Source organism: Pygoscelis adeliae, unplaced genomic scaffold (genome assembly GCF_000699105.1).
Source record: "Pygoscelis adeliae isolate BGI_AS28 unplaced genomic scaffold, ASM69910v1 Scaffold7, whole genome shotgun sequence".
NCBI lineage: Eukaryota > Metazoa > Chordata > Aves > Sphenisciformes > Spheniscidae > Pygoscelis > Pygoscelis adeliae.
The window spans coordinates 2225864-2249527 of NW_008825268.1; the positions used below are offsets into that span (position 1 = coordinate 2225864).

The 23664-nt window shown below is 42.8% G+C and overlaps 1 protein-coding gene across 1 annotated transcript in view; it reads left to right on the plus strand.

Annotated features, from left to right (window-relative positions):
• The window catches only part of ERBB4 (v-erb-b2 avian erythroblastic leukemia viral oncogene homolog 4), a 580731-nt gene that overhangs the window by 335147 nt on the left and 221920 nt on the right, over positions 1-23664 (plus strand). Inside the window, exon 5 of the mRNA XM_009329670.1 lies at positions 21764-21898. Within this exon, the coding sequence (XP_009327945.1) occupies positions 21764-21898 (135 nt within the window). The remainder of the gene's footprint in view (positions 1-21763; positions 21899-23664) is intronic.

Sequence of the window (23664 nt, forward strand, 5' to 3'; positions counted from 1 at the left end):
CTGGTGAGAACAAGGTCCAGCATAGCACCTCTCCTTGTTGGCTCCTCTACCACTTAGAGAAGGAAGTTATCATCGATGCATTCCAGGAACCTCCTGGATTGCTTATGCCTTGCCATGTTGTCCCTCCAACAGATATCGGGATGGTTGAAGTCCCCCATGAGGACCAGGGCTTGTGAGCGTGAGGCTGCTCCTATCTGTCAATAGAGGGCCTCATCTGCTTGGTCTTCCTGGTCGGGTGGCCTGTAGCAGACCCTGACCGTAATGTCACCTATCCCTGCCTTCCCTTTAATTCTGACCCACAAGCTCTCATTCGGCTCTTCATCCATCCCCAGGCAGAGCTCCATGCGCTCCAGCTGGTCACTGACATAGAGGGCGACATCCCCTCCTCGTCTCCCCTGCCTGTCCTTCTTAAAGAGCCTGTATCCCTCCATCCCAGCACTCCAGTCGTAGGAGCCATCCCACCACGTCTCCGTGATGCCAATAAGGTCGTAGCCCTGCAGGCGTGCGCACGTCTCTAACTCCTCTTGTTTATTCCCCACGCTACGTGCGTTTGCATAGAGGCACTTCAGTTGGGCCCCTGATGAAGCTGTCTTCCTGGCTGGATTTGCTTTATGCTGCTCTTCAGCAGCACATGAATGTATGTTGAAGATGTCCCTGCCGACAGCAGGGGGGTTGGACTAGATGACCTTTAAAGGTCCCTTCCAACCCAAACTATTCCATGATTCTATGTTTACTAACTGTGGTTCGTGTTATAGGGACTTTCATCTCTTTATGCACACAGCAGTTTCCATTAAATTGCCAACTTGGTTAATGATAAATCCCAGAGTTTGCAAGTTTATGACATGTGAAACCTATAGAAAATTTCAGTTGCCTCTCCCTGAAGGCTGTTGCTGACTATTTAGTGGCAACCAGTTTGCAGACCAGAATTTCAGAACCACTCAGATCTGGTGCAGATAAAAAATGAACTGATGGATTTATATGTCAAAATGAGCTCTCTGAAAACTGTTCCCTTTCCTCAGCGACTTCAAATTCTGTTCTCAAATGTTTCTGAGCACTTAGCACAATCACAAATCTATGAAAGCATGCAGTATTTTCATTTATGATGGATTTTACACCACACCTGTTTGACCCACTAGCATGGTGCCTCTTCTCAGGGATGGGATCTTTCAATGGACTCCGGTGGAGCCGCAGGCTCTCTTTGGGGAATATTTCAGGGCTCATTGCAATTGGCCTTTTGCCAGCTTCCCACAGAGAAAGCTGGACTAACTGGAAGATATATCACCAGGCCCTGACACTTCATATTTCTCCGTCACTGGCAGAACCATCATCCTTCAAAAGTCCATTTCCAACTCAGCTGTCTGAGAAGAATGAAAAATCATTCTTCTAAAAAGTCTAAGCAAGTAAAAAAGATAAATGGATTTGATCTAATTTAAAAGTTGTTGAGGATGTAAAATGACATGAGAAGACACAAGTACAAGTTTATTTAGGACAGCAGCCTAAGGCACGGGCTTAAATGCCCATCTTTGGTAAACTCAGGCAAGCGGTCTTTTCCAAAGCTTTACTTCTATATGGGATTCATATTGTAGAGATAACCTTGGTATAGATATGATGTCCTTTGCTCTAGCACCTGTCACAGATCCACTTTCTTGTCTTGCCAAGCTCTCAAGGGGCTTGCCTGCTCTCTGGAGTAGCAAACAGAAGGCATCTGTCAGAGTGCCAGAGGTTCTCATTAAAAACAAATGGAGAAATAACAACAAAATGAAGAAACACCTAGTGCTTGGGAACTTCTGCCAAAACCTTTCCAGTTTAAGATGTCACTGTTGCTGTAACAAAAGGACTAGATGAAACACACTTATACATGCCAGTGTTGCTATCTTCATAAATTGTTGGATCAATTCCTGGTTTTCTTAATAATCTAGTGTTCCACTGTATTCAAAGAGTAAATATCACTGGTCAAAAAAACTCCAAAACTTCATAAGCCCTGCCAGAAGTGTATTTTTCAAAGGATGCAAACCCATGCCTTTTATCAAATATGCAAACGAAATATGATACCTAAGCCTTTAAAATCAAATGTTACACTTTTCTTTAGTTTATTTATATCCACAAGCATAAACAGCAACCTGTAGCTACCAAAAACAAAAAGGGAGAGAAAAGGGCAGTTGTGCAGGCACTTGGAGCTTTGAAAGACTCCGCATTTGTATTATCCAGACAGGAGAAACCCACAGGATTCAAACTCTAACACCTCCCCTTCCCATAATCCAGGCAGATTACATGATCAACACATTGTAACAGAAAGGATCCATTCAGACCACATCTGCCAAAAATATATGGACACACAACAGAATCACACAAGCAATTTGATGTAATTTGCTTCTTCTCTTGCCATCACTCTGCTGCCAGAGGCCAACTAAGAGCCCTGGCACTGAATTAGCTTTGCTGTGTTGCTCAAGTCCTCACTCTGCTCTGTACGTTTCCAGCAGTGGGAGCAAAGACCCAAATGACTGAGGCACCCCGCTCTACCAGCTCGTGCAGAAACACTACTGTGTGCAGGCTCCGCATTTTGTGGAAGCTGCCTTTTCCTCAATGGATGCAGAGTGTTAGATTTAAAAGACTAAGATAAAATCTGAAGTCCATGAAACACATCCCAGATGCTGGAGTCAATAATACGGTCAATAATGAAAGATCCAGTTCCTCTTTCCCCGCCAGTAACATGGTGTACTTTCAGCTCACCATGCAAGCGCTGCTGCCTCTCCTCTCGTGTCTCTCAGATGCAGTTCCAGAATGAAGCTCCCATTGATTCCTACTTTCTACAGACTGCTGGATCAAACACTGTACCTACTTATTTATGACCAGAGATTTTTAGGTAATAAAGTGAAGCAAAACAAAACAAAACTCAAAGCTCATAAAATGTCCTATTTTCTCCTTCTCCCTTATATGCACTCACTTAGCAAAACTTCAGCCCAGGGAGATCTGAAATCCATTCCAAGTATCCCTGAAGACGGCACGTTTAAAATAGGAATGCTACAGCTACAGTATTTGACATTATAAGGCTTCTTGCTTAACACTGGTTTTGGCAGACTTGTGAGGTTTCTAGTCCAGAAGTCAAAACTGGCAGCAATCTGCCCATGGTATTTCTGGTGCAAAGGCCACAAAGAACATGCTTTTGGTGACAGGAACCATTACAAGGCAATTTCTAACACCACCAGCTCTTTTCAGCATTTGTGCTCGCAGCCCAGAAGGCCAATCATATCCTGGGCTGCATCCAAAGAAGCGTGGCCAGCAGGTCGAGGGAGCGGATTCTGCCCCTCTACTCTGCTCTGGTGAGACCTCACCTGGAGTACTGCGTCCAGCTCTGGAGCCCTCAGCATTAGAAAGACACGGACCTGTTGGAGCGGGTCCAGAGGAGGGCCACGAAAATGCTCAGGGGGATGGAACACCTCTCCTGTGAAGAAAGGCTGAGAGAGTTGGGGCTGTTCAGCCTAGAGAAGAGAAGGCTTCGGGGAGACCTTCTTGCAGCCTATCAGTACTTAAAGGGGGCTTATAAAAAGGATGGCGGCAGACTTTGAGCAGGGCCTGTTGCGACAGGACAAGGGGGAATGGCTTTAAACTAAAGGGGGGTAGATTTAGACTAGATCTAAGGAAGACATTTTTTACGCTGAGGGTGGTGAAGCACTGGCACATGTTGCCCAGAGAGGTGGTGGATGCCCCATCCCTGGAAACATTCCAGGTCAGGTTGGAGGGGGCTCTGAGCAACCTGATGTAGTTGAAGATGTCCCTGCCCACGGCAGGGGGGTTGGACTAGATGACCTTTAGAGGTCCCTTCCAACCCAAACTATTCTGTGATTCTATGATTCTGTGATACTGAGGCACAACTGAAATCAAAACAAATCAACTCTTTTGTGGTGTAATAACAAGCCACCTAGACCCTTTCTAGGTTTTTCTCCTTGATTATAGGAGAATATAATCTTGAATCTCCTTGATTCATTAATTTAAGTACTGTTACCATATCAATCAAGTACTTTGCCAGTTTCCAATTGCCAGGCTGGGAGCTGAGTCACTAAGTTATCTTCACTAAGAAACAGTTGAGGAATGGCAGTTACTTGGGTATTTGTTTTCCTGAAGGCCTTGATTATTTTAAAATTGACATGAGTTTCTTGTATTTTTATTTGCCTTGGTGCATTTTATTGGCCTTTAAATGGGTCACTCCATTTATTGGCCTTCAAGTCCACTTTGTACTAATAAGTAATATATTAATAATACATACGAGCACTGATACATTTCAGCAAATAAAAACTTTAGTGGTGATAGAAATACTTTCAAGTGACCCAGGATTATTTTGTATTCGTTTCAAATCAAAATACTGCAAGGAACATTTGAAATGGTAAGAGGTTGTGTTCCTCAGCTGCGCAAATAGGCGTGAGATCCAGTAGATCAAGAATACGGAAGGACCTGTACTTCATGTAACTGCAGCTTGGAGTAGTTTGCAGCCAAGTTGATGCCCTGTTGGTGTATCACTGCAAAACTTCTTTTTTATAACATGATTTTATCTTTCAACCAAAATAGCACAATAGATATTTTTGCTGGTCAGGTTTAGCTAGGAGGTGCTGATAAAACTATTGCTGTGGAGTTAAATCTAGTTGTTATTTGAAGGGCATGGTGGCTGGTCATGCTGATCGTGGCGTTCATTTCTGGTCCTTGGTGGAGTGATTGAAACTCCCATATGCCAAAATAGACAGAGAGACACATTTCAGGTCATCCACATGGTTTAAAGTGATACACAGGCTCTTTTATGTGGGTATCTGAGATGTTCTGATTTTCCCTTGAGCAGGAATTTACTTGCGCAAACAATCACAGGAAATAAAGGAAGACATTTGGGAGCTACAGCAAAACATGTTTGCAGTCTTTGAGAAATCTTACTTGCATGGAGATTGAAGAAACTCTAAGCCTAAATGTTAATTTTTCATGCAAGAGAATGGGTAAGGTTCATTACAAGTTTCATCTCTTACATATTACCACTGTTTAGTACCACACAAAAGCCATATTCAGTCCTAAATATTTACTGTAATAAATTGTATAATTAAGCTAGGCTTTATTTTTTACTGTTGCTAGTATGATACCGTTTAAGAACCCTGAATGTATTTTATTTAGAAAAGCACTGACACATACACAGGGTTTTTTAGCAATTCATTGAGTCGTAAGGTTAATTGCACAATGAATCAACAAACAAACAGAAACTTCTGAAGTCAGTACATGCTTCTGCAAATATATAGCAAGGTTAAATGTTAAAGACTCCTTTCTCTTTCTTATGTATTTTTCAAGCAGTGAGGGAAGAGCACAGAAGAAATGCATTTTAACATCCCATCCAGTTTCTGCTGTACCTCCTGTCTAGCCCAACAGGCTCTTCAGAAAAGCCCAGTGATATATTCATCCTGAACAAGTGCTCGTCATACCCCTTAGTAACGGGAAGCACATGAAAGCTCTCAGGGCAGGTTTGCACTATTTCCCCTTAGGGTTTCCTTTTGGTCCAGTGTCTTGCTTGCTCAGGCAAAAAGCATTGGTTATTTAATGAACAGTTCAAAATCACTGGAAGAAAGTCTGAGATGAAGAACAGCATGTTTTTGGTATCCCTTATGAATAGAATGCTATCTACTCCAACTTCTCTGCATCCAGGATACTTGCATTGAATTAATTTCTGAGATAGGTATTACTGGAATAATAATACTATAGCATAGGGAGTGCCTCAGAGGAAATAGACCTTATCCTTGAATTTGCCTGTATGGAAGATCATTCTGTATTTTGTGGAATAATGTCACATGCTGCTGATAAGCAAAACTTTCCTACATCAGTGGGATGTTGTTTTATCATTTTCTGATAGGCAGAGTCAATTTGTGTATCCGTGTTCATAGCTGATTGATAGCCTACTATAACAGCTATACCAAGGGAAATGCTTTTGCCTACGGTGGCTTCTTCTTTATTGGATTTTTAAGTTACAAATTTAATAAATCCCAGTTTTAATTAACAAAGTAAATATAAAACTGAGTTATGGGTTTAAAGGGAAAATGTACAGGAACCCCATAACTGAACAGAAGATCTGAATTTTTTTTTCCCAGCTTTGAGACATATTTAGTCTCCTGTTTATTCTTGTCTGGCAAGAAACATTTCATATGCTAGGAAAGGTTAATTATTTCTGAAAAGGAATCAAAATCACCTAAATTTGTAGTTATAGGTGGTTGTTTCATCATCATAAGGTTGTTCTCCTGTGTGTTTGATGTGTGGTCATATTCTCCTCCTGTCTTCTTGTAAATGAGTGCAGTGAGTACTTCTATGTTTTTTTCTTAGCTGAGATTTAAGACCCCTCCAAGTACCTATATGCCACATGGTAGGTTTAATTTACAGTAGGGGTGCTACTGTGGCCTTCTGGCACTGCCCTTTTGAAGGATGTGAGTTCAAGTCTCAACAGGGCACGCTGAGAATTAGATGCAGGTTAGAGCTGCTAGGACTTCTGATTTCTGTCTGCTCTGCCAGAGAGGTAAAATAGAGGATTTGGCTCCTGAGTAAGACACAGTTACCAAGATACTGTGTGGTACAGGGGGAGTGGGCAGCATCCAGGAGAGTTCAGCCTGCTGCAGTGGTTGTGTTCAGTATGGTGCATGCTGTACCTGGGAGAAGCAGCTGGTGTTTTAGCGGTTGCATTTCTCTGTGGAACCAGCTATCATCTCCATGTCAGGTTTTAGGCAACTGTGAACAGAAACTTCAGGTTCAAACTTGTTTGGACTTAAATCACCTCTTCCATAACTCAGAAGCAGGTGAAGAAGAGCAAGTGCAAGAGAGGTGTCAGCACCTGCGGCAGCGGCCATCAGGTCCTGACGACGCTGACAGCATACTCTTAGAGCTGCTACATTTTGCATCCCAGACCAGTAAATGTGTGAATCCAGAGATCTCGGAGTGCCTGCTGGAGCCCTGGGTACTTTGTCCTTTTGTGACAAGTGTTGGCAGGCAGTCAAGGACATTTTCTCCTCTGTTCACAATATGGGAAGGGGCAAGGCTTGAGCTAGCTCAGGCTGAACTGACATTCATGCAGGTGGAGTGCTTTACAGAGCTTGAGGAGGGAGATGAGCCTGAGACGAGCTTGCTTACCCAAATTCTTGCTCTGGCCCAACTCTTCCTTCCCCAACTACTCAGCCTACCCCTTCAGAGACAGTCTCACACAAGGCAAATTCATAGAAGAGATGGATGCAGTGGAGATGATGTCCTTCCCCTCTTGCACGTCCTCAGCTGGGATCTGCTTTGGCGGCGACCTATGCAGTGTTGCTGTGCTAGGCCTGAACACCGAGCCTCAGCATAAAGAACGTGCCTCCTCTCATCAAACCACGGTGTTTCCTTGGGAAAGGGGGAGAAGGAATATTGTTTGTTGTTTGCAAAAATTCCTTCTACTGTTCTTAGCAATCCTAAGCTTCCCTGGAAAGCACCTGGCAGCTTTTGAGTGAGAAACAACCAAACATCTAAAAACTGCAGACCAGAGTTGGCAACACACGTGCACCCCGTTCAGTGCCCCAGTGGGAGTTTTGTTAAACCATTGAGTTGGTAGTAAGTTAGAAGGGTGCTGAGACAGGAGACTGACACAGTCAGCAGCGGGGAAACTTTGCTTGCAAAAAAACCCAGTGCCTTAAAAATCCAAAAAAAAAGCCCCAAAGCTATAATTAAGTCCATAATTACCAATATGGTTTTAGGCGGATGTTGGTCCAATTCATCTGAGAGTACTAGCTCTTCCCAAAATGCACATATACCAGCAGTGTCGTTTCCAGAGATCACTCAGACATGCCTCTGCGTATGGTACCTCTTGCTCTGGTACAGCATCAGAGGTTTGTACGTGTTACATGTTTTAGGAATTTCCCTTCTTTCTATGTGCAAGGAGATGGTTTTGTTCAGGCGCAGGCTGTGATTTGTGCTAATGGTTCTGCCCAGAAGACCAAGGTCGAATTTTATGCTGTGACACTTGGAGCCTTTTTTACCTCCTTCCTCCCCTCCTGGGGTTAGCCCAGAGGCAGAGGGGCTGGAGGCAGTCCTGCAAGCTGCTGCATAATGGGGGTACACCGTCTGGCATGTCAGTGGGGATGGCCAGCAATCCTGTGCCACTGTTTTGCACCCCAGGCTTGGCTCCTGGTGGGATTTCTCTGCAGGTGCTTGTGTCTGCAGGGATAGTGGGTACTCAAGGGATTGTTTGCTTGTCCCTTGCTAGTGATACATAAATGTTTCCATCTGACCCATGGGTCATTCACAGGACCCTTTTCTAAGAATTTGATTCTCAAATGGTGTAAAACAGGGGAAAAAGGGAAGGGCAAGATCCTTGTGTATGTTAAAAAATGAAAGCCAGTGATTAACAGGTTTAAAACCCTGATAGATTTTGCTCACACCACACTGCCTAGCCTAACTGCTCTTTCCTATCCCTTCCCTGCGAAGTGCTCCATGGAGTTACCCGCCTTTGCTCTGTCCTCTTGTCTGATGTGCTCTGCAGCACCGGGATTCCCCAAATTACCGTAGGGACCCCTCACCCTGCAGGAGTGGGAATCTTCATTCGAGCTTGTGACGGGAAAATGACAGCTTTTAATAGGATAGGTGAGACATTGGTGATGGCATTTAACAAACTCCCTCTTTTCTCTGCAGGCGAGGCCACTAGGCTTTTGCTGTCTTCTGCAGCTCAGAGAACAGGCAGAAGTGTGCAGGGTGACACAGGGGAGGGTGATTTAGCAGCAGCTCCTGTGTGGGTGCCACATGCTCCACGGCAGAGGCTGCGGTGAGGCAAAGGGAGGAAGGTGGTAGTGGGGCAGGGGGAGGAAGGCTGCTTCCCTGCAGTGCTCTGGGACTGACATGGCCCTGGCTGAGACCCCTCAGTGCTGTGCCCGTATGCTTTTGGAGGGCAGGGTGGAGCCAGCAGGGAGGCTGTGAGCGAGCCCCAAAGCCAGGAGAAGACCCTGGAGAAGAGCAGGGAGCTGGCATATGGGGAGATTTGGGATGGGAAGGAGGAGATTTTCCTACGAACATAGGGAGACTCCAGGATGCAGGTTGTTGTAGCCACCGAAGTTTGTCAGACCCTATAGAGGCAGACTGAAAGAGAAGGCCTTCTTCGTTAGGAGATAGCATCTAATGAGGTGTGAGGAAGATGGTTGGGGACTCATTTTATTTTCCTCTCCTGTCACTGTGTCTGTGGAATCAGCTAGTTGCTCTGAGCACCCGCACGGGTGCTTGGCATGCGGGGAGCTGTGTCTGGGAGACTGGCTAGTAAATTTGACAGGCTTTTTATTTTCTTTATTTTCATTTAAACATTTACATCACATCTCATTACCTTCTCTTGGCTGTAATTAGAAATCCTGTGGAATTAAGAACCATTAAATTCATTGAGATTTCAGCCTTGGGAATTTGCCCAGAGGCACACAGCTTACAAGCCTTCACAAGGCTTGACTTTCTTGGAGTCGTCTCCGCCTCCCCTGCTTCATCCAAGCCTTTGTGAAGAGGAACCATCTTTTCAATTTTGTTAATTAATTGCTCTTGCCAACCAACAGCTGTTTTGTAGCCTTTGAAGACCAGAAATAGCCAGGTATATAACTTCTGCAGCCTTACACTGACTGCCTGTGCATTTGAGCAAGAACTTCTGAAGCTCAAGAGAAAGACAGGCTATTAAAGCCAAATAAGGAGTTATAGTAACTCAGAAGAATATGGTTTTCCCCCTATATTTGATTGGATGAATATTCCCGTCCCTTTACCAACATTTATTGAGTTTTGGGGCACAGCACTCAGTGGACTGAGAGAGAAATAACCATTCAGGATCTCTCTTACGATTGTTTATTTATTTATAAACTGTGTCTGAGATGCATCGACCTCAAAAGGCTATGGTAAGAAAAGCCACAAAGCTAACCAGAGGCAACACAGGGGCAGAGATTCAGGCTTGAACCCTACCAAGCTAAGCCCTGAAGCCGGGAGAACAGCTGCTTTGTTTCACCCTCAGCGACTGTTCACAGCCCGTGGTCTGTTTGTGTGCTCTCCCTCTCTTGCATAGGGTTTTTTGGGAAGCTCTTTGGCAAAAAATTACTAAGACTCCTTCTTAATACTAAGGATAGCAGTTAGTACGACAGAATTGGTGAGTCTGGGCACTTACTCTTCCCTCCTGTTGTCTACATTGTTAAAAATGATCTCACTGAAATAAATATCATCAATCAGTGCCAGCTGCAGTTTAGCTTGAGTGTAGACAAGGACAAACTGTGTGCTTTCACTGCCTGAGGACAGAAGCTGTTTGGACTAGTTTAACTGCAGAGCAGTAGAATGCTGGAAGCAAACTGATCCTTTTTCCGGGAAGAAAGTGTATTCTGCTATCAAATATGACAAGGAAAGCAACCCTCGTTCCTGCCAAGGTTGCATGGGTACAGAGCAGAAACAAGTTAGAAAAGGGGCTGTCCACCATGTGACAAGCCACTACTGGGAGCAGAGCATGTCCTTTGTTAATGGAGGCATAGATCTCACTGCATTGTTATCTCCATGTCACTCCAGGCCACAGCGTCACTCTTGATCTACTGCATCGTAACTGAGAGCAGCTCGGGTTCAGTGTAATTCATCTGCTGGGAGAAGAAAGAGGTGTGTTGGGAGAATGCAACCGTGTTGGTTACAATCAAAATATTGATGGAAAGAAAGAAGAGGATGATTTCATTGTGGCTTTTGAGAAGCTAGATGTGTAGGATGAGGTGTTTATAAAATTCGGATTGGAGATGAGAAGGGCTCGTATTTAAGAGCGGGCAGAAGACCTGGAGAACACTTGAGGAGAGAGATGGTAGTCTCAAAGAAGTGAATTAATTAACCCTGAACCATCCCTTGTCCTTAGGGCCTTGTCACCCGTTGCTTTAGCTCCCACTATCCAAAGTGGTTATTTTGGCATGAATTCACATGGGCTTATTTCCTCACCTAAGCATCTGGTTTGAGGTTAATAGTTTACGGAAAATTGGCCTGAATTCTGAATTTTTTTATGTAACAGCTGCATTTTAGTTGTTGCCACTGTTTCACTATTACCTTATAATAGATGCACAGAACGTGAGCATAATTAAGGTCAAAAAGGATTTGGTCAAACATGACAATCACAGAAAGCATGTGAGTTTTGGGGAGGGAGAACAGTTAGCAGGAACGCATTCGAACAGTTAGCAGGGGTTTTCATTTTGACGCATGGACAGGTTCCCTGACATCCCATCAGATTTGAAACCTGAATTTAGTGTGCATGCCAAAGCAAGAAGCAGGACTGACAGTGACTTCTTAGCAATTATAGAAGTAAAAGAGGAAAAAATGTGAGTTGGGGTACTTGAGGCTCAGACCTTATCAAACTCATTAACTTACAAAGGCCTTACTGATTGCTGTGATTAACATGCATGTTCCGCAGTTTTACAGGGCTTCTTTTGGCTCTCTGGCTGTCCCCAGCCACAGCGCTGGGAGGGCATCTTACGGCTCGTAGGAGCCAAAGAAGCGTCACTTCACAGTCCTCTGTGCAGGAGGAGGATTTTCAGCATGTCATTCGCACAGTTTCAGTACAGGACAGCCAGGGATAGGCATAGGCACTTCCCACCTCAGACAAATTTCAATTAAAATTCCTCTTCGAAGAGTCGACACCGTATCTCAGGAGAGGTTAACAACGTGGCATAGAAATGTGAGAGCGTACTTGAACAGATCCCATATAGAAATTTTAAGCTCAGCAGACACAGACTCCTCTTTTGAGCCCAGAAAAAAGATTAGTTAGGTTATGCAATTGCTGGAGCTGGCATAAAACCAGCTGCATGCCAATTACCAGCCTGTATGCAAATGCTTGTACTGAAATGCAGGATGCAGCTGGACGTGGGTCTGGGCACCCTTCCAGGATTATTCCAAGCCACATTATGACAGTTTTGAAAGAGAACGGCTCCATGGAGCCAGTAATTTTTTACAGCCTTTCAGAAAATGGAGGAAATTACCACTACATTCTGATCTTAACTATTTTTTTTTTTTGAAGGGAGAAGGAATTTCTGCATGTTGATGCCAATCAGGATGTACTTGAGGCACTTACGCTCCAAGACAGAAGGCCATCAGTCTGTTTGCCAAGTGTGTGGCCTGAGTGCCAGATGTGCTTGGGATAGAAGGCAGGCTTCTTGAATTTGCCAGTGGTTGTATGAAAAGAATTTGAAAATGTACCGCCAGATAATGCCAGAGTTGAAGCTCCTGGGGATGCTGCAGGGAAACCCTGCTGCATTCAGATGCCCCTGGCCCTGCCGAGATTTCTCTTCCTACTGCTGCTTGACTTCCACGTGAAAAGCCCTCTTGGAAAGGGTGCAGCAGCAATGGCAGACAAACTGCTATGCAACATTTACTTGCAGGGTGCCTCTTATAAAGAGCTGATGCCAGGAGAACAGGGACACGGTAGTCTCACAGTTACATATCTCAGCAGATGGAAAAGATAAATTGAGAGCTGCCACCAGCAGACATGAAACATTACAGGTTTGATCAAAATATTATATAGCAAATGTCCTGACAAGGAGAGGCATTTAAAATGCTTGTGTCTGTCTTGGCAACACAAAAGTGAATCAGTCAAAGTATGCAGCCTCATCCTGGGTGGAGAAATGATATGAACATCCTATGAGGAGAGAACTTTTTACAAAGTTTAGGGGGGAAAAATAAAAATAAGTACTCTCAGTGCCATTTCTGAAATTAGGCTCACATAGATGATATGAAATGTAAGGTAGTCTTCAGCGGAGAGCTGGTTTCTTTAAGGGTTCAGTTTGGCTCAATGGACCTTATACCTATTAGGTGGCTCCGAGCACCAGCTTCCACTTTTTCTGGCCTGGAATAGGACACTCTCTCCACTGCTGCCCCATGTTTCTTCAGACTCAACTTGATTGTTGGCTGCCTGCCCTTGGCATCAGGGAAGGAAGGAGGTGGGATGGGCCCCTGTTGGAGCAGTGGGACAGTAAGGTTTAGGTCCCAGTATCGTACACCAGGACTCTGAACTAGCAGAACAGCTGGTCATAGGCGAAGGAGGATGGTTGAAGGATCAGTCTGCAGTCTTACCCCCAGGAAGCCTTGACTGGTGGTTCGCTGTAGAGTTTGTGGGTGAATCTGCAGCCAATGGAAACATCCTGGAGGCACTATGAGACTCTGCTGGAAGCCCCTCATGTTGTTGTAGGGCTGGCAAATAAACATACTGCTCCTCAGGAGCAGAAACCATTCATCTGGAGAAACACTTCAATCACAGCAAAAGCTCTAGAGGAGTTATGAGGAAAAACGAATGTGAAACCATCGTGGTGAGCCAGGAAGGGTGGCTTGGTTGTGAGTTGTTGCTACACCTTTGCAGAGGCCGATCAGTGTGACAGATGAAGGAGCTGTTGCAGCTATAGGGCACGGGTAGCATTTCACGAGGGCAGAAGAAGTGACACTGATGTCTGTTCAGTCTTCAGTGAACAAATTTGGAGGATGTCTGACACAGAAGGCGGGGCCTGTGTCATGAAAGACTGCAAGGCAAGCACTGATACAGCTGCTTTGGGTTATTATGCCAGATTATGTCCCACAGGATGCTCACCATTAAAGGTGACCACACAGCAGAAATGAATTCCAGTACTGGGGAATCCGTCAGAGCCTCCAGGCTTTCTGGAGCACCCTGGGACACCAGGGATACTTTGTTTGCCCTGTTGGTGCACCCAGTGCGCTGCACATCATCTACCCTTCTGCACCTTCTGCTGGCTTTCTGCCGAAGAATAAGAACAGGGCGGAAGAGAGAGGATTTATTTTGGATTCAGCAGGTTTTAGTAACTTTTGAATAATCAGATGCCCACAGCTGTGCTTCCTTGCTGAAATCCATACCCAGAGGTATGGTTTTGGGAACAACTGAAAGGTAAGCACTGCCAAGTAATGGTGTGTTATCAGAGGACTCACTGAAGAGGCACATACCAGCGCACTGCAGAAACAGCTCACCTCTTCCTGAACGCATGGTCGCTGCTAACCGCGACACAGATATCCCCATCAGGTAGTGCTGCGCTACCTGAATGTTAAGTCATGGCTCCTGTGAATGAAATGACTGCTCATTTCTGACTGTTGGCGTATTGCTGCTCTTACTGAGCTCAAGAATATGCCTTCTGGGGTGAGCTTAGCAATGTGTCATGCTCTCCATAGCCAGTAATTTGAAACTCATCAGTGATTCATTACAGCGACTTAAATGAATACAATTTTCTTTGTATTCAAAAATCAAAAGATTGAAGGGCAGCAGTTCTTTCATACTGAAAGCTGTAATGGTTCTTAGTCCAGATGTCCCCTTTGCATGAAATGGGGGACAGCAACAGTGACATAGGTTCTGTATTTCAAATACTGTAGCACTTCTTTATACACACACGTGACATACTTTTAAGTATATGTTATCTTCCAGACGGGTGTTTTGCATCACCAAATGTGTATCCGTAGATAAAAGCTTAAAATGAAGTATGCTTTTATAAAAATGGAGAGAATGGATGGCTTAGGTAGTAGACGATTATTAATTGTAGAAGGACAAAATAATTTAGATTGGAAGGGATATCTGGAGGTCATCTTGTCCAATCTTCTGCTCAGAGCAGGACTAACTTCAGACAAGGATCAGGCTGATTGTTTATGAAAATCTCTAGAGATGGAGATAGCACCATTCCTCTGGTCAGTCTGCTCCTGTGCTTAACCACTCTTGCTGTGAAGGATATTTTCTGATGTCTAATCAGTGTTTCCCATGTTGCAGTTTGTGCCCGTTGCCTCTTGTCCTTAAGCTGTGCAATTCTGAGAAGAGTCTGGCTCTATGTTCCCCTATAGCCCTTCTTTAGGTAGAGGCAGTCTGCAATTAGGTGTCCCCCCCTTCCCAGTCATCTCTTCTTCAGGCTAGACAAGCCCGGGTCCTCTCACGTCTCCTCATGTGACAAGTCCTCCAGCCTCTAACCACCATAGTGGTCCTTCCCTGGACTCTCTTGTAGTTTGGCAACAACTGTGTTGCACTGGCGTGCCCAAAATGGACCCAGTGCTTCAGATGCACCTTCACGAGTGCCCAGCAGATGGGCATCATCACCCCTTTCACCTGCTGGCTCTGCTTCTGCAGCCCACTCTGTGATCACCCTTCATCACTGCATGGGTGCACTGCTGACTCATGTCCATCTTACCATCCACAAGGACTGCCAGGCCCTTTTCTGCCTCTCTCCCTGGTTTGGAGAAACCCACAGGAAGCCACGTGGATTGTTACGATGTTATGTTTTGTGTCTGTTAATCTACCTGTCACCCCCCAAAATTGTTTTAAGAAAACAGTAAATCAAGCACTTGGCTGCTAACATCACGATCAGAATTTGACTGGACAACGAAGTGAGGCAATTAGCATCTCCTTCTGAAAATTAATATCCCTGTAACAGAGTCAACATATTACATGAAAGCTCCTCGCCTGCAAAGTCAACAGGGTCAAACAGCTTTCAAAAGCTAGTGATGGGAAAAGAAGCACAAATGAGGTGGGTAACATTGTAAACAGCTACTGCTGCTTCTGCAGTTAACATCTGCAAGGGGAATGCCAGAGCTAAGGCTGGTCGTACAGCTTTATGTCTTCCCTGTTAATTAACATCAAGGATATGTGATACTGATGGCAGGTGTATGGTTAACGAAAGTAGTGTTGATTGAAATCAGTACATCTTTTTATTCTCCGTTGTCAAAGCAGAGTAATTATTACAGGAGCAGGAAGCCTCCTCCAGAATGGAGGGGAAGGAGATGATTTAAATGTAAACCTGGGCCTAAACACTTTGGGGAACTAAGATCCAAGTAGGCAGAAGCTGCTGTGATCATTGCAAGATGGGTTAAATTGAGCAGCCACTAGGACAAGTGAATCTAGCTGGGTTATGGAGAGAGACCATTTCCTTTAGCACAAGCCAAGTGTGTTGAGTAAAAAAAAAATATACATAAGAACAGGACTGTTTCTTGTGAAAAGAAGCACATCTTAAATTGAGTTTATACCCAACTGCTTTCTTCCCTTTTGGATGGGTGAGGGTTTTTTGTGTTACTTGTTTGATTCAGATGTTTCTACTCTCTTCCATAGTATTTTGGATTACTTTCTCCAGGCACTGAACCCTTTGGGGCCATGTGGCTGCATTTTATGTGCCCAATGGTCTCAGTAACTGCTCGGGGTGCAAGGTGAAATGGGGCCTATTAGCCTGACACAGACTTGCACACCAGCTTGCACTTCCCCCAGAATAAGGTAGTCACGGAACACATTGTAACTCTGGCATGTTTACCGCAAAAGGGCTGGGATAATTTGCAGTGTTGTTTCCTTTTACAAAGTAACCAGCTAAATGATTTGGTGTCTTAATTTTAGTAAGGCTGTGAGAAGGAAGAATTCAGGGCATGCACAGGCAGAGGAATAATCCGAGCAGATATAAATGTCTTCTTTGAGTTGGTTTAATATGAGTGAACCCGTTCATGAAACAGATATTCCTTTTGGGGAGATTGCTAAAGAAAGAGTTGACCAGAGCCTGTGGTCCTTTAATGAAGTAGCTAAATGACTCGTAAGGACCCTGTGAGCCCATCTTCACACACATTTGCGGTGAAATGGTGAAAAGGGTACTCCATCAAACTCAGTGAAAGGTAATCAAATGACTCCATTTTTATTTAAGCAGCAAAATAGGTAGCTAGATTTGGAAGATTTATGCTCAGGTGCTACAATCCAGTGTTCTTAGTTATTAAGCAGTTGGAAGTACAGTCCCACAGGCTGCACATAACACTGATTGCTTTTGATAGAAATAAAGAATATCTTGCTGTTACCATCAAGCCTTGAAACTGACTTCCAGCTAATGACCCAAATAATCTTTACTTGAAATTGTATAATTGAGATCGAAGGCTGTCTGGGGCTTCTAGCTGGTACACAGATTCCACATCCATGAGCTTTTGAGTATGGTCATTGAGCTGAAATGGAGAAGGTTAAAACTCTCATTTTCATTACCAAGCTCCCCCCATCTCCCAATACAAATGTGACATTTCAATTTTACACAGTCCAACTCTTCTTAAATCATCTGTATAAAAACTTCAGATCTTGATTGATGATGGATGAGCTATTGTCTCCTAAAGCACCCAGTTCTCATTACCCTTTAAGACATAGCTTATTAATGATGGACCTGAAGTGCTTTCCCAGTGGGTCATCAGCAATCAACTGTGCTAAGAGATCAAAAAACTTGGTTTGGCATGAAATTTCCAGGCCAAAGCCATTTTCGAATAATGCATTCAGCATCTTGGGTGAAATATGACAGTGTTTTCAGAGTGATACAGCGTCTGACAACAGATCCCCATCATCTGGGTGATGATGGCGAAGATGCAGCACTGTCAGCATGCAGAGATGCTTCAGCTGTAATGGAGGCTGACCTTGGAAATTAAGGTATCATCAACAAGCATTATATAGTGCGTATGGACAGAGTATACCTGTATATGGTGTAGTGTAAAAGACAGCTGTTTCCTTAGCAGACAATCAGCTTGGAAGGTATAAGATGTCTTCTGTTTTGCTTTTGAAGTGGTTACAGTGGACATGCCCAACAGTTTTTCCTAATTAACTCCTTCCCCTTTCTCTGCCCACTTTAGAGCTACTTCTTTTCCCTCTCACTATGCCTTCTTCCAGTTCATCGTGCCAGCTGGCTTCATAGCACCAGAGAAAAGCTTTTAATTTGCAACCTTGAATAGCAATAGCAATTTTATAACCAATTTTATAACAATTTTAGAACCAGATTCTACTGCGAAATAGGTGCCTACAGCCCCCACTGCATAGCAACACACACGAGTTACTGGCACTTCAGGATACGTTGCTGAATATGAACATTTTGCCAATTTAATCCACATTAGAAATTAGATAACAGACCATGAGGAATTACACTGTGCACAAGGAAAAGTCAGCTGAAGAAAATGCCCTTTTAACAGATGGATGAAGAAGAGTTCTTTCCATCTCCGGTTTAAACAGACAACACACTTGCAGACCTAGTGTCCCTTTGCCTTATTTACAGTGACCTGAAGTTTCTGGTGGCTGGTTACACATTTTCACTGACTCCAGTCAAATTCGTTCTATTAGAATAGATGTTATGAATTTAGCCCCTTTTTGAACTTAGCAGACTATAAATTGTGCGTGATGTACCTATCTGTGTTCCATGGCACTTCATGGAAAGTGTAAGATACTTGTGTTTCATGGTTGCCAGAGACCTGTATGTTTCCATTTCTTCTGTTAGTATGGTAAGTATTGTATGGTAGGTTACCAAAGTTATGTGGTAATGGTTCTGCTTCATCACTGGGCTAATGGAAGCAAGAAAATAGCAGATATAATGGAAAATACATTTTTGATTTAGCTTCCTGAATAAATAACTATTTAATAGACTTCTAATAATATGCAGATTTAAGTTCCCCGCAATCATTTGGCAGCAATAAGCAAAATAATGACAGAAGTCATTGGCGAGTGCACTTGCTGATTTATTTTCACATAACTTTGGTTACAGAATTATACTGCTTTTAAGCCAGTAAAGTAATTCTAATAAGGAAGATGATAAGATTTTGCATTCACTTCAGAATCAAGTGGCAAAAGACCTTGGAGCTACTCCTTTGCTCCGAGCACCGGCTGCAGCCCAGGTGCCAAAATGGGAGATTGTGGTACTCTTAAGTGTGGCCATCAGTACCTTACAGGAAGGCATCCAAACTTGTCTGAAACCTTTAGGAACTCTTTTCCCAATGAAAGCTAGTGGGACTTGTGCTTCAAAATCCTCTTTTGTAACTCTGTGTCCCTGAGCAGCGTAGAAGTCCAAGGGTAACACTTGCTGCCAGCGCAGCACAGTAGGTATTTCAGGCAGCAGTTGATATTGCTGAGTGCTTTGCCTCCTGTCCCAGGCAGCAGTGTTGTACTTAGACTAAGAATTTTCCAGTATCACAAAAAATTGTTTTAGAAGAGAAAAATACATTAAATAATGGTATTTAAAAAACGTTCCACTGTGAGCAGTCCTTTTTAGTGCTGCTTTGGCAGGAACTAGCTTCTTTCTTTGCAGTAGAAATCACAAAATTTACTAGGGGACTTGTCACTCTCTTTCCTGCTCCAGCCCCGGAAAGAGTTCAGCAAAGAGGCACCTCAGGTGTTGCACACAGGAGAAGAAAGCTCTTTTTGCCTGGCTTCCTTTTCTAGCTCGTCTGCATAGGCAGAGATGCCTGCCTTTCTCCTCCTGTTTATTGTTTAACTTTATCTCTCACTTTCAGTGCTGTAAATTAAAATGAGATGATGACTTTATGATGATGAGTTCATTATACAGTAACTCTATTGTATATTGATTACATTTGTGCTTCATTTGCTTAACATGTAACAGGGTTTATTAGGTCTTTCCAGGCATTGTTCTTGCTAAGAGAGGGCAGAGAAGTGCAAAATGCATTTGAGTTTAAGTCAGTGAAGCCAATGCATCTGTGCTGTTTTACACATGCCGAGGACTGAGCATAAAGAAAAGTAGGATAGCAGGTTGGAACAGGAAGGTAGAAAGGGAATAAATCTGGATCCCAGAGAGCAGGAAGAGTCAAGCACAAGTACTTTAAAGATTGTACTAAACTTTGAACTCAGGATTATTTAATATCTGTAAGAGCCCATCTTTGATATTATTACTCAGGTTTATTAGCGTCTCACCGCATGAATAGACCTGTAAACTTTAATCCTGTCACCTGTGAAAAATGGTAGAGTGCAGGGCAAATAAAGATACTGCATCACGGTTTTGGGGAAGGGCAGCAGGAAAAAAAAAGGGAAGTCAGAGCATTTTCCATGTTTGCTTTTAGTAAACCATAAGGAAAGCTGTCAGCTTTTCTTACAGTACAGCGGGGACACTTTCTGGTTACTTTTATGCTGAAAAAAGTCTTTCTCCACAAATTAAAACTATCATAATTACTTTTAGAGTGGGATGCTGCCTGCTATACAAGAATGCATCACAGTTCCTAGCAGAAAAGAAAATTTGATAGGTATTGTCATGAGTGAATGCTCTAAAACCCACAAACTGCGCCAGTGGCGGGTGTTCAGATGTACCAACTGATAGTGACACTATTTGGAATCATGTGCAAGTGTTTAAGAAGCTATGAATGTAGTTTTTACAGTTTTTCATGGCTTGTTGGATATTATTTTTAATCAAAATCTGGGCCATAATGGATTAGGTAATCCTGTATAGCTGGGACAACACAGAGAAATCATCACTAGTCATGTTTTCAGGTGTTCTTCTAAGTCCCACTTTTTCCCCAGAGCAGAATTGCTAACAGATGCTGTATGGTTTTTTTCAGGGGTCATAAGAATATCATACAGACAGATCATTGCTATATCTCTAATCTGGACTCTTTTCTGTATAAGATTATTATTATTATTATTGTTTTCATTTTTAAGCCCCTTTTCAATGAAAAGCCAAGCTTTTAAACCAGAGGTTTCTAAGAAATAGTAATACTCTGAACTGATTAATATGGTGGAAGTATGTATTTACAGATGATCCTTTATTTAATACGTTCATTTCTTGGGGGCTACCTCCTCTACATGCTGTGGCCTGTAAACCCTGAAATTTTAATTCCTTCCTTGTTGTTTGTCAACATTAGCATTCCCACTACAGCTTTTAAGGTTTTAAAGGTTTTTTTGGGAGATGAGGACTATCAGACGACCTTAATCATTGCTACCATAGTCAAGATGTCTCTGTGAGAAGTGTGACGCTCCTGGCTGTATAGCACCACTTAATGTCATTCTAAGGTGCCATTAGTAACTAACCTTCAACATTTCTTTGCTGGGGCTTGAACCTCTGACACTAAGCAGTGCAGGAGGTTTTAGCTGCATAGCTCCTGTTAACTTTAATGAAAGTCACATGGATTGTCCTCTGCTTTGGAAATACGAGAGCCAAGTTAAGTAGAGAAATTGTGAATCTGAACAAGAGTTTAGAGGGTAAAAAAAACCAATTTATTGCTCCAGAGGAAATGCTGGTGCTACAACCAACAACTGTAAGATCATTTTCATGTTGAGATTTGGCAAATGAAGTCTTTAGACAACAAAACAAGCCTTTTTTTTTAAACAAACTGATATAAACATGAAAATTTAAAAAAAAAACTCAACACTTTCATCTGCTCAGAAACCATCTTCCTTCAACACAAAGCTTCCAGCAAGGCACGTCAATGGTAGTTTTGGATCATTGTATTTGAGATTTGGATCATAGATATTGAGTATTTGAGTATTTCGGATCATGGTATTACAGCAGCACAGTCTGATCAGAAAACACGCTTTTCCAGACATTGTGATGACTGGACCCTTCTCATGTACTGTGGGCTCAGAAAATTACTACCCCAGTGGAGCCCATTAGTTTATTGTATGTTTTAAGCGTTCATACATATTAATGAAATACAGCATAGTGTGGTTGATTGCTCGTGTTTTTAAAGTCAGTTAAGTCTTCAAGGTTATTTTACCCACAAATAACAGTACTGTTCCATACTTAATTACACTGGAACAACAGGTAAACCCAGTAACTCATCTAGCAACTGTGTGGCTGTCTTCATCAGGTTTCTTCTGCATATAAATAAATGGTTCCTGTTTAGAAATGCTGTAAGCTACTTGCCCTCCAGTTTTCAGAGTGTTAAGTGAGATTACAGTGAGAATTTTTTGCATTTAAATTTCATGCCCTCTCTCTCCAGTACACAAAGCAGCAATAGATTTAATCAGCTGTATGTCTGAAGTCTTACAAGTATGTTCTCTTGTTCTTTTATGCAGAAATACTGAATGGAGGGGTGTATGTTGGCCAGAACAAATTTCTTTGCTTCGCAGACACCATTCATTGGCAGGATATCGTGCGTAACCCCTGGGCCTCCAACTTCACTTTGGTTCCAACGAACGGCAGTTCAGGATGTAAGTACCAGTTTTATTCTTAAGCCTTGTCATCCGCTCAGCATGAAACAGTATAAATATGACCACAAGTTTTCCCTGATCCTCTGTTACGGAGAATTGTATTTGTAAATTTTCCCTGTGTTCTTCACTGCATTCTTCAAAGTTTGTATGCTGCTTGTAGGAACACTTAGTCTAATCTTAAAAACACTTTGTCTGTAGAGAGTATTTGTGAACATCATACATTTTCTGAATTATTTGTGTATTCTTTTTTCTATTTATTGCTAAAGCCACAGTGCTGCCGTGGGAGCACAGACATTATTGTTTGCTTTGCATTTGTTCCTGCTGCTCAGGCTGGTCCTTGAGTCACAATGGTCTGTCTATGGCATCATAATTAGCTGCTGGAGTAATTACGGTACAAGCTCATGGATATTCTGACTTTAGATGAGAAATGAACCCCAAAGAAATAGTTATCCTGTTGTCTTGTGTGTATCTGTGAAGGAGGAGAGAGAAGTTGCAGAGGATGGGGTGCTCTTCACAATATAGCCAATATTTCTCTGTTTTTAATACGTTCTCTCTATTTTAATGCTCTCAATTTCAAACTTGGAGTATCTATGTACTTTGTTTAATTTGTTTGATCCATTTCTCTATTTCCTTTCCCTAGAGTTATTCACCTTCAGTAGTATTTTGATGATTCTTGCAGCAATAACAAATTCTAGTGAATGGTGGTGACAGTGTGAAACAAAGTGTTTAGGTAAAATATTCCGTAATATAGTAAAGTGCATTCAGAATGAATACCATGCTACTAAACAGTACCCTCAGGATATATCAACATTGAAATTCAGGTATGGGTTGGGAAGAAGTTTATATCTGATGTCAGAAGTGACACCACGGCAGGCATATTGTTCTGAGCATTCTGGATATAGGGACGTTCTGGATTGCTTACCATATCCTAAGGTGTCCCTCAAGGATGTATAAATGACTGACTGCCTCTTTAGATTCCGCTACATCCAAGAAACAACTTCAGTTCTTCAGCTGTATGTTAGGAATTCAGAAAAAAAATTAGACTCTGGGTGAAGACCAGTTGATGAGTCCCCATAATTTCTAAGCAGCAACTTGCTTTTAACCAAGTGCTTTGTGGTATAATAGATTTTATATAAGGCCAACTTGCTTTTATATGTCTCACCTGCTACCCTCAAAACCAGAGCACAGCTACTTGAGATACAGCTTCCTCCGGGAGCCTGCCAAACGCCATTGCTCCTCTAGCTTCCAACTCCGGAGCTGAGGCTCATCTCTTCTGCCTTCTGACTGGGAACCTGACATAGTTGTAATGCAGCCAGCTATCTTATTTGCGTATTTAAAAAATCATCACTGGTGATGATCAGTTCTAAGCAGAAGTGATAAAACCTTTGAAGGTTAGGGAATGGCTGTACCCTTTTATGAGTCATTACTTCAACAAGAAAAAGACTTGGTTGTTACTCTGTTTTGTTCTGTTATTGGGTTTTCTTTTTACCTTTGCCAGTTCTTCAAGAAAAATGCTTCTGCAACACCAAGGTAATGAGCTCTTTTAAAAAAGCAACCAACATCAATACTATCTTTTTGAGCTAACGAAAGTTTTACTGGTGACTTCAGAGGAATTGGAACAAGATCAGCGTTGAGTACTTTTGGAATCACACCCTGAAAGTAATAAAGGCAAATATTAGCTCCCACAGCAAGAGGGAAGAATGTATGTACCTAAGTCCAGTTTCCTTAAAACAGTTCTTCATTCCTTTTGAGTTGTTCTGAAACAT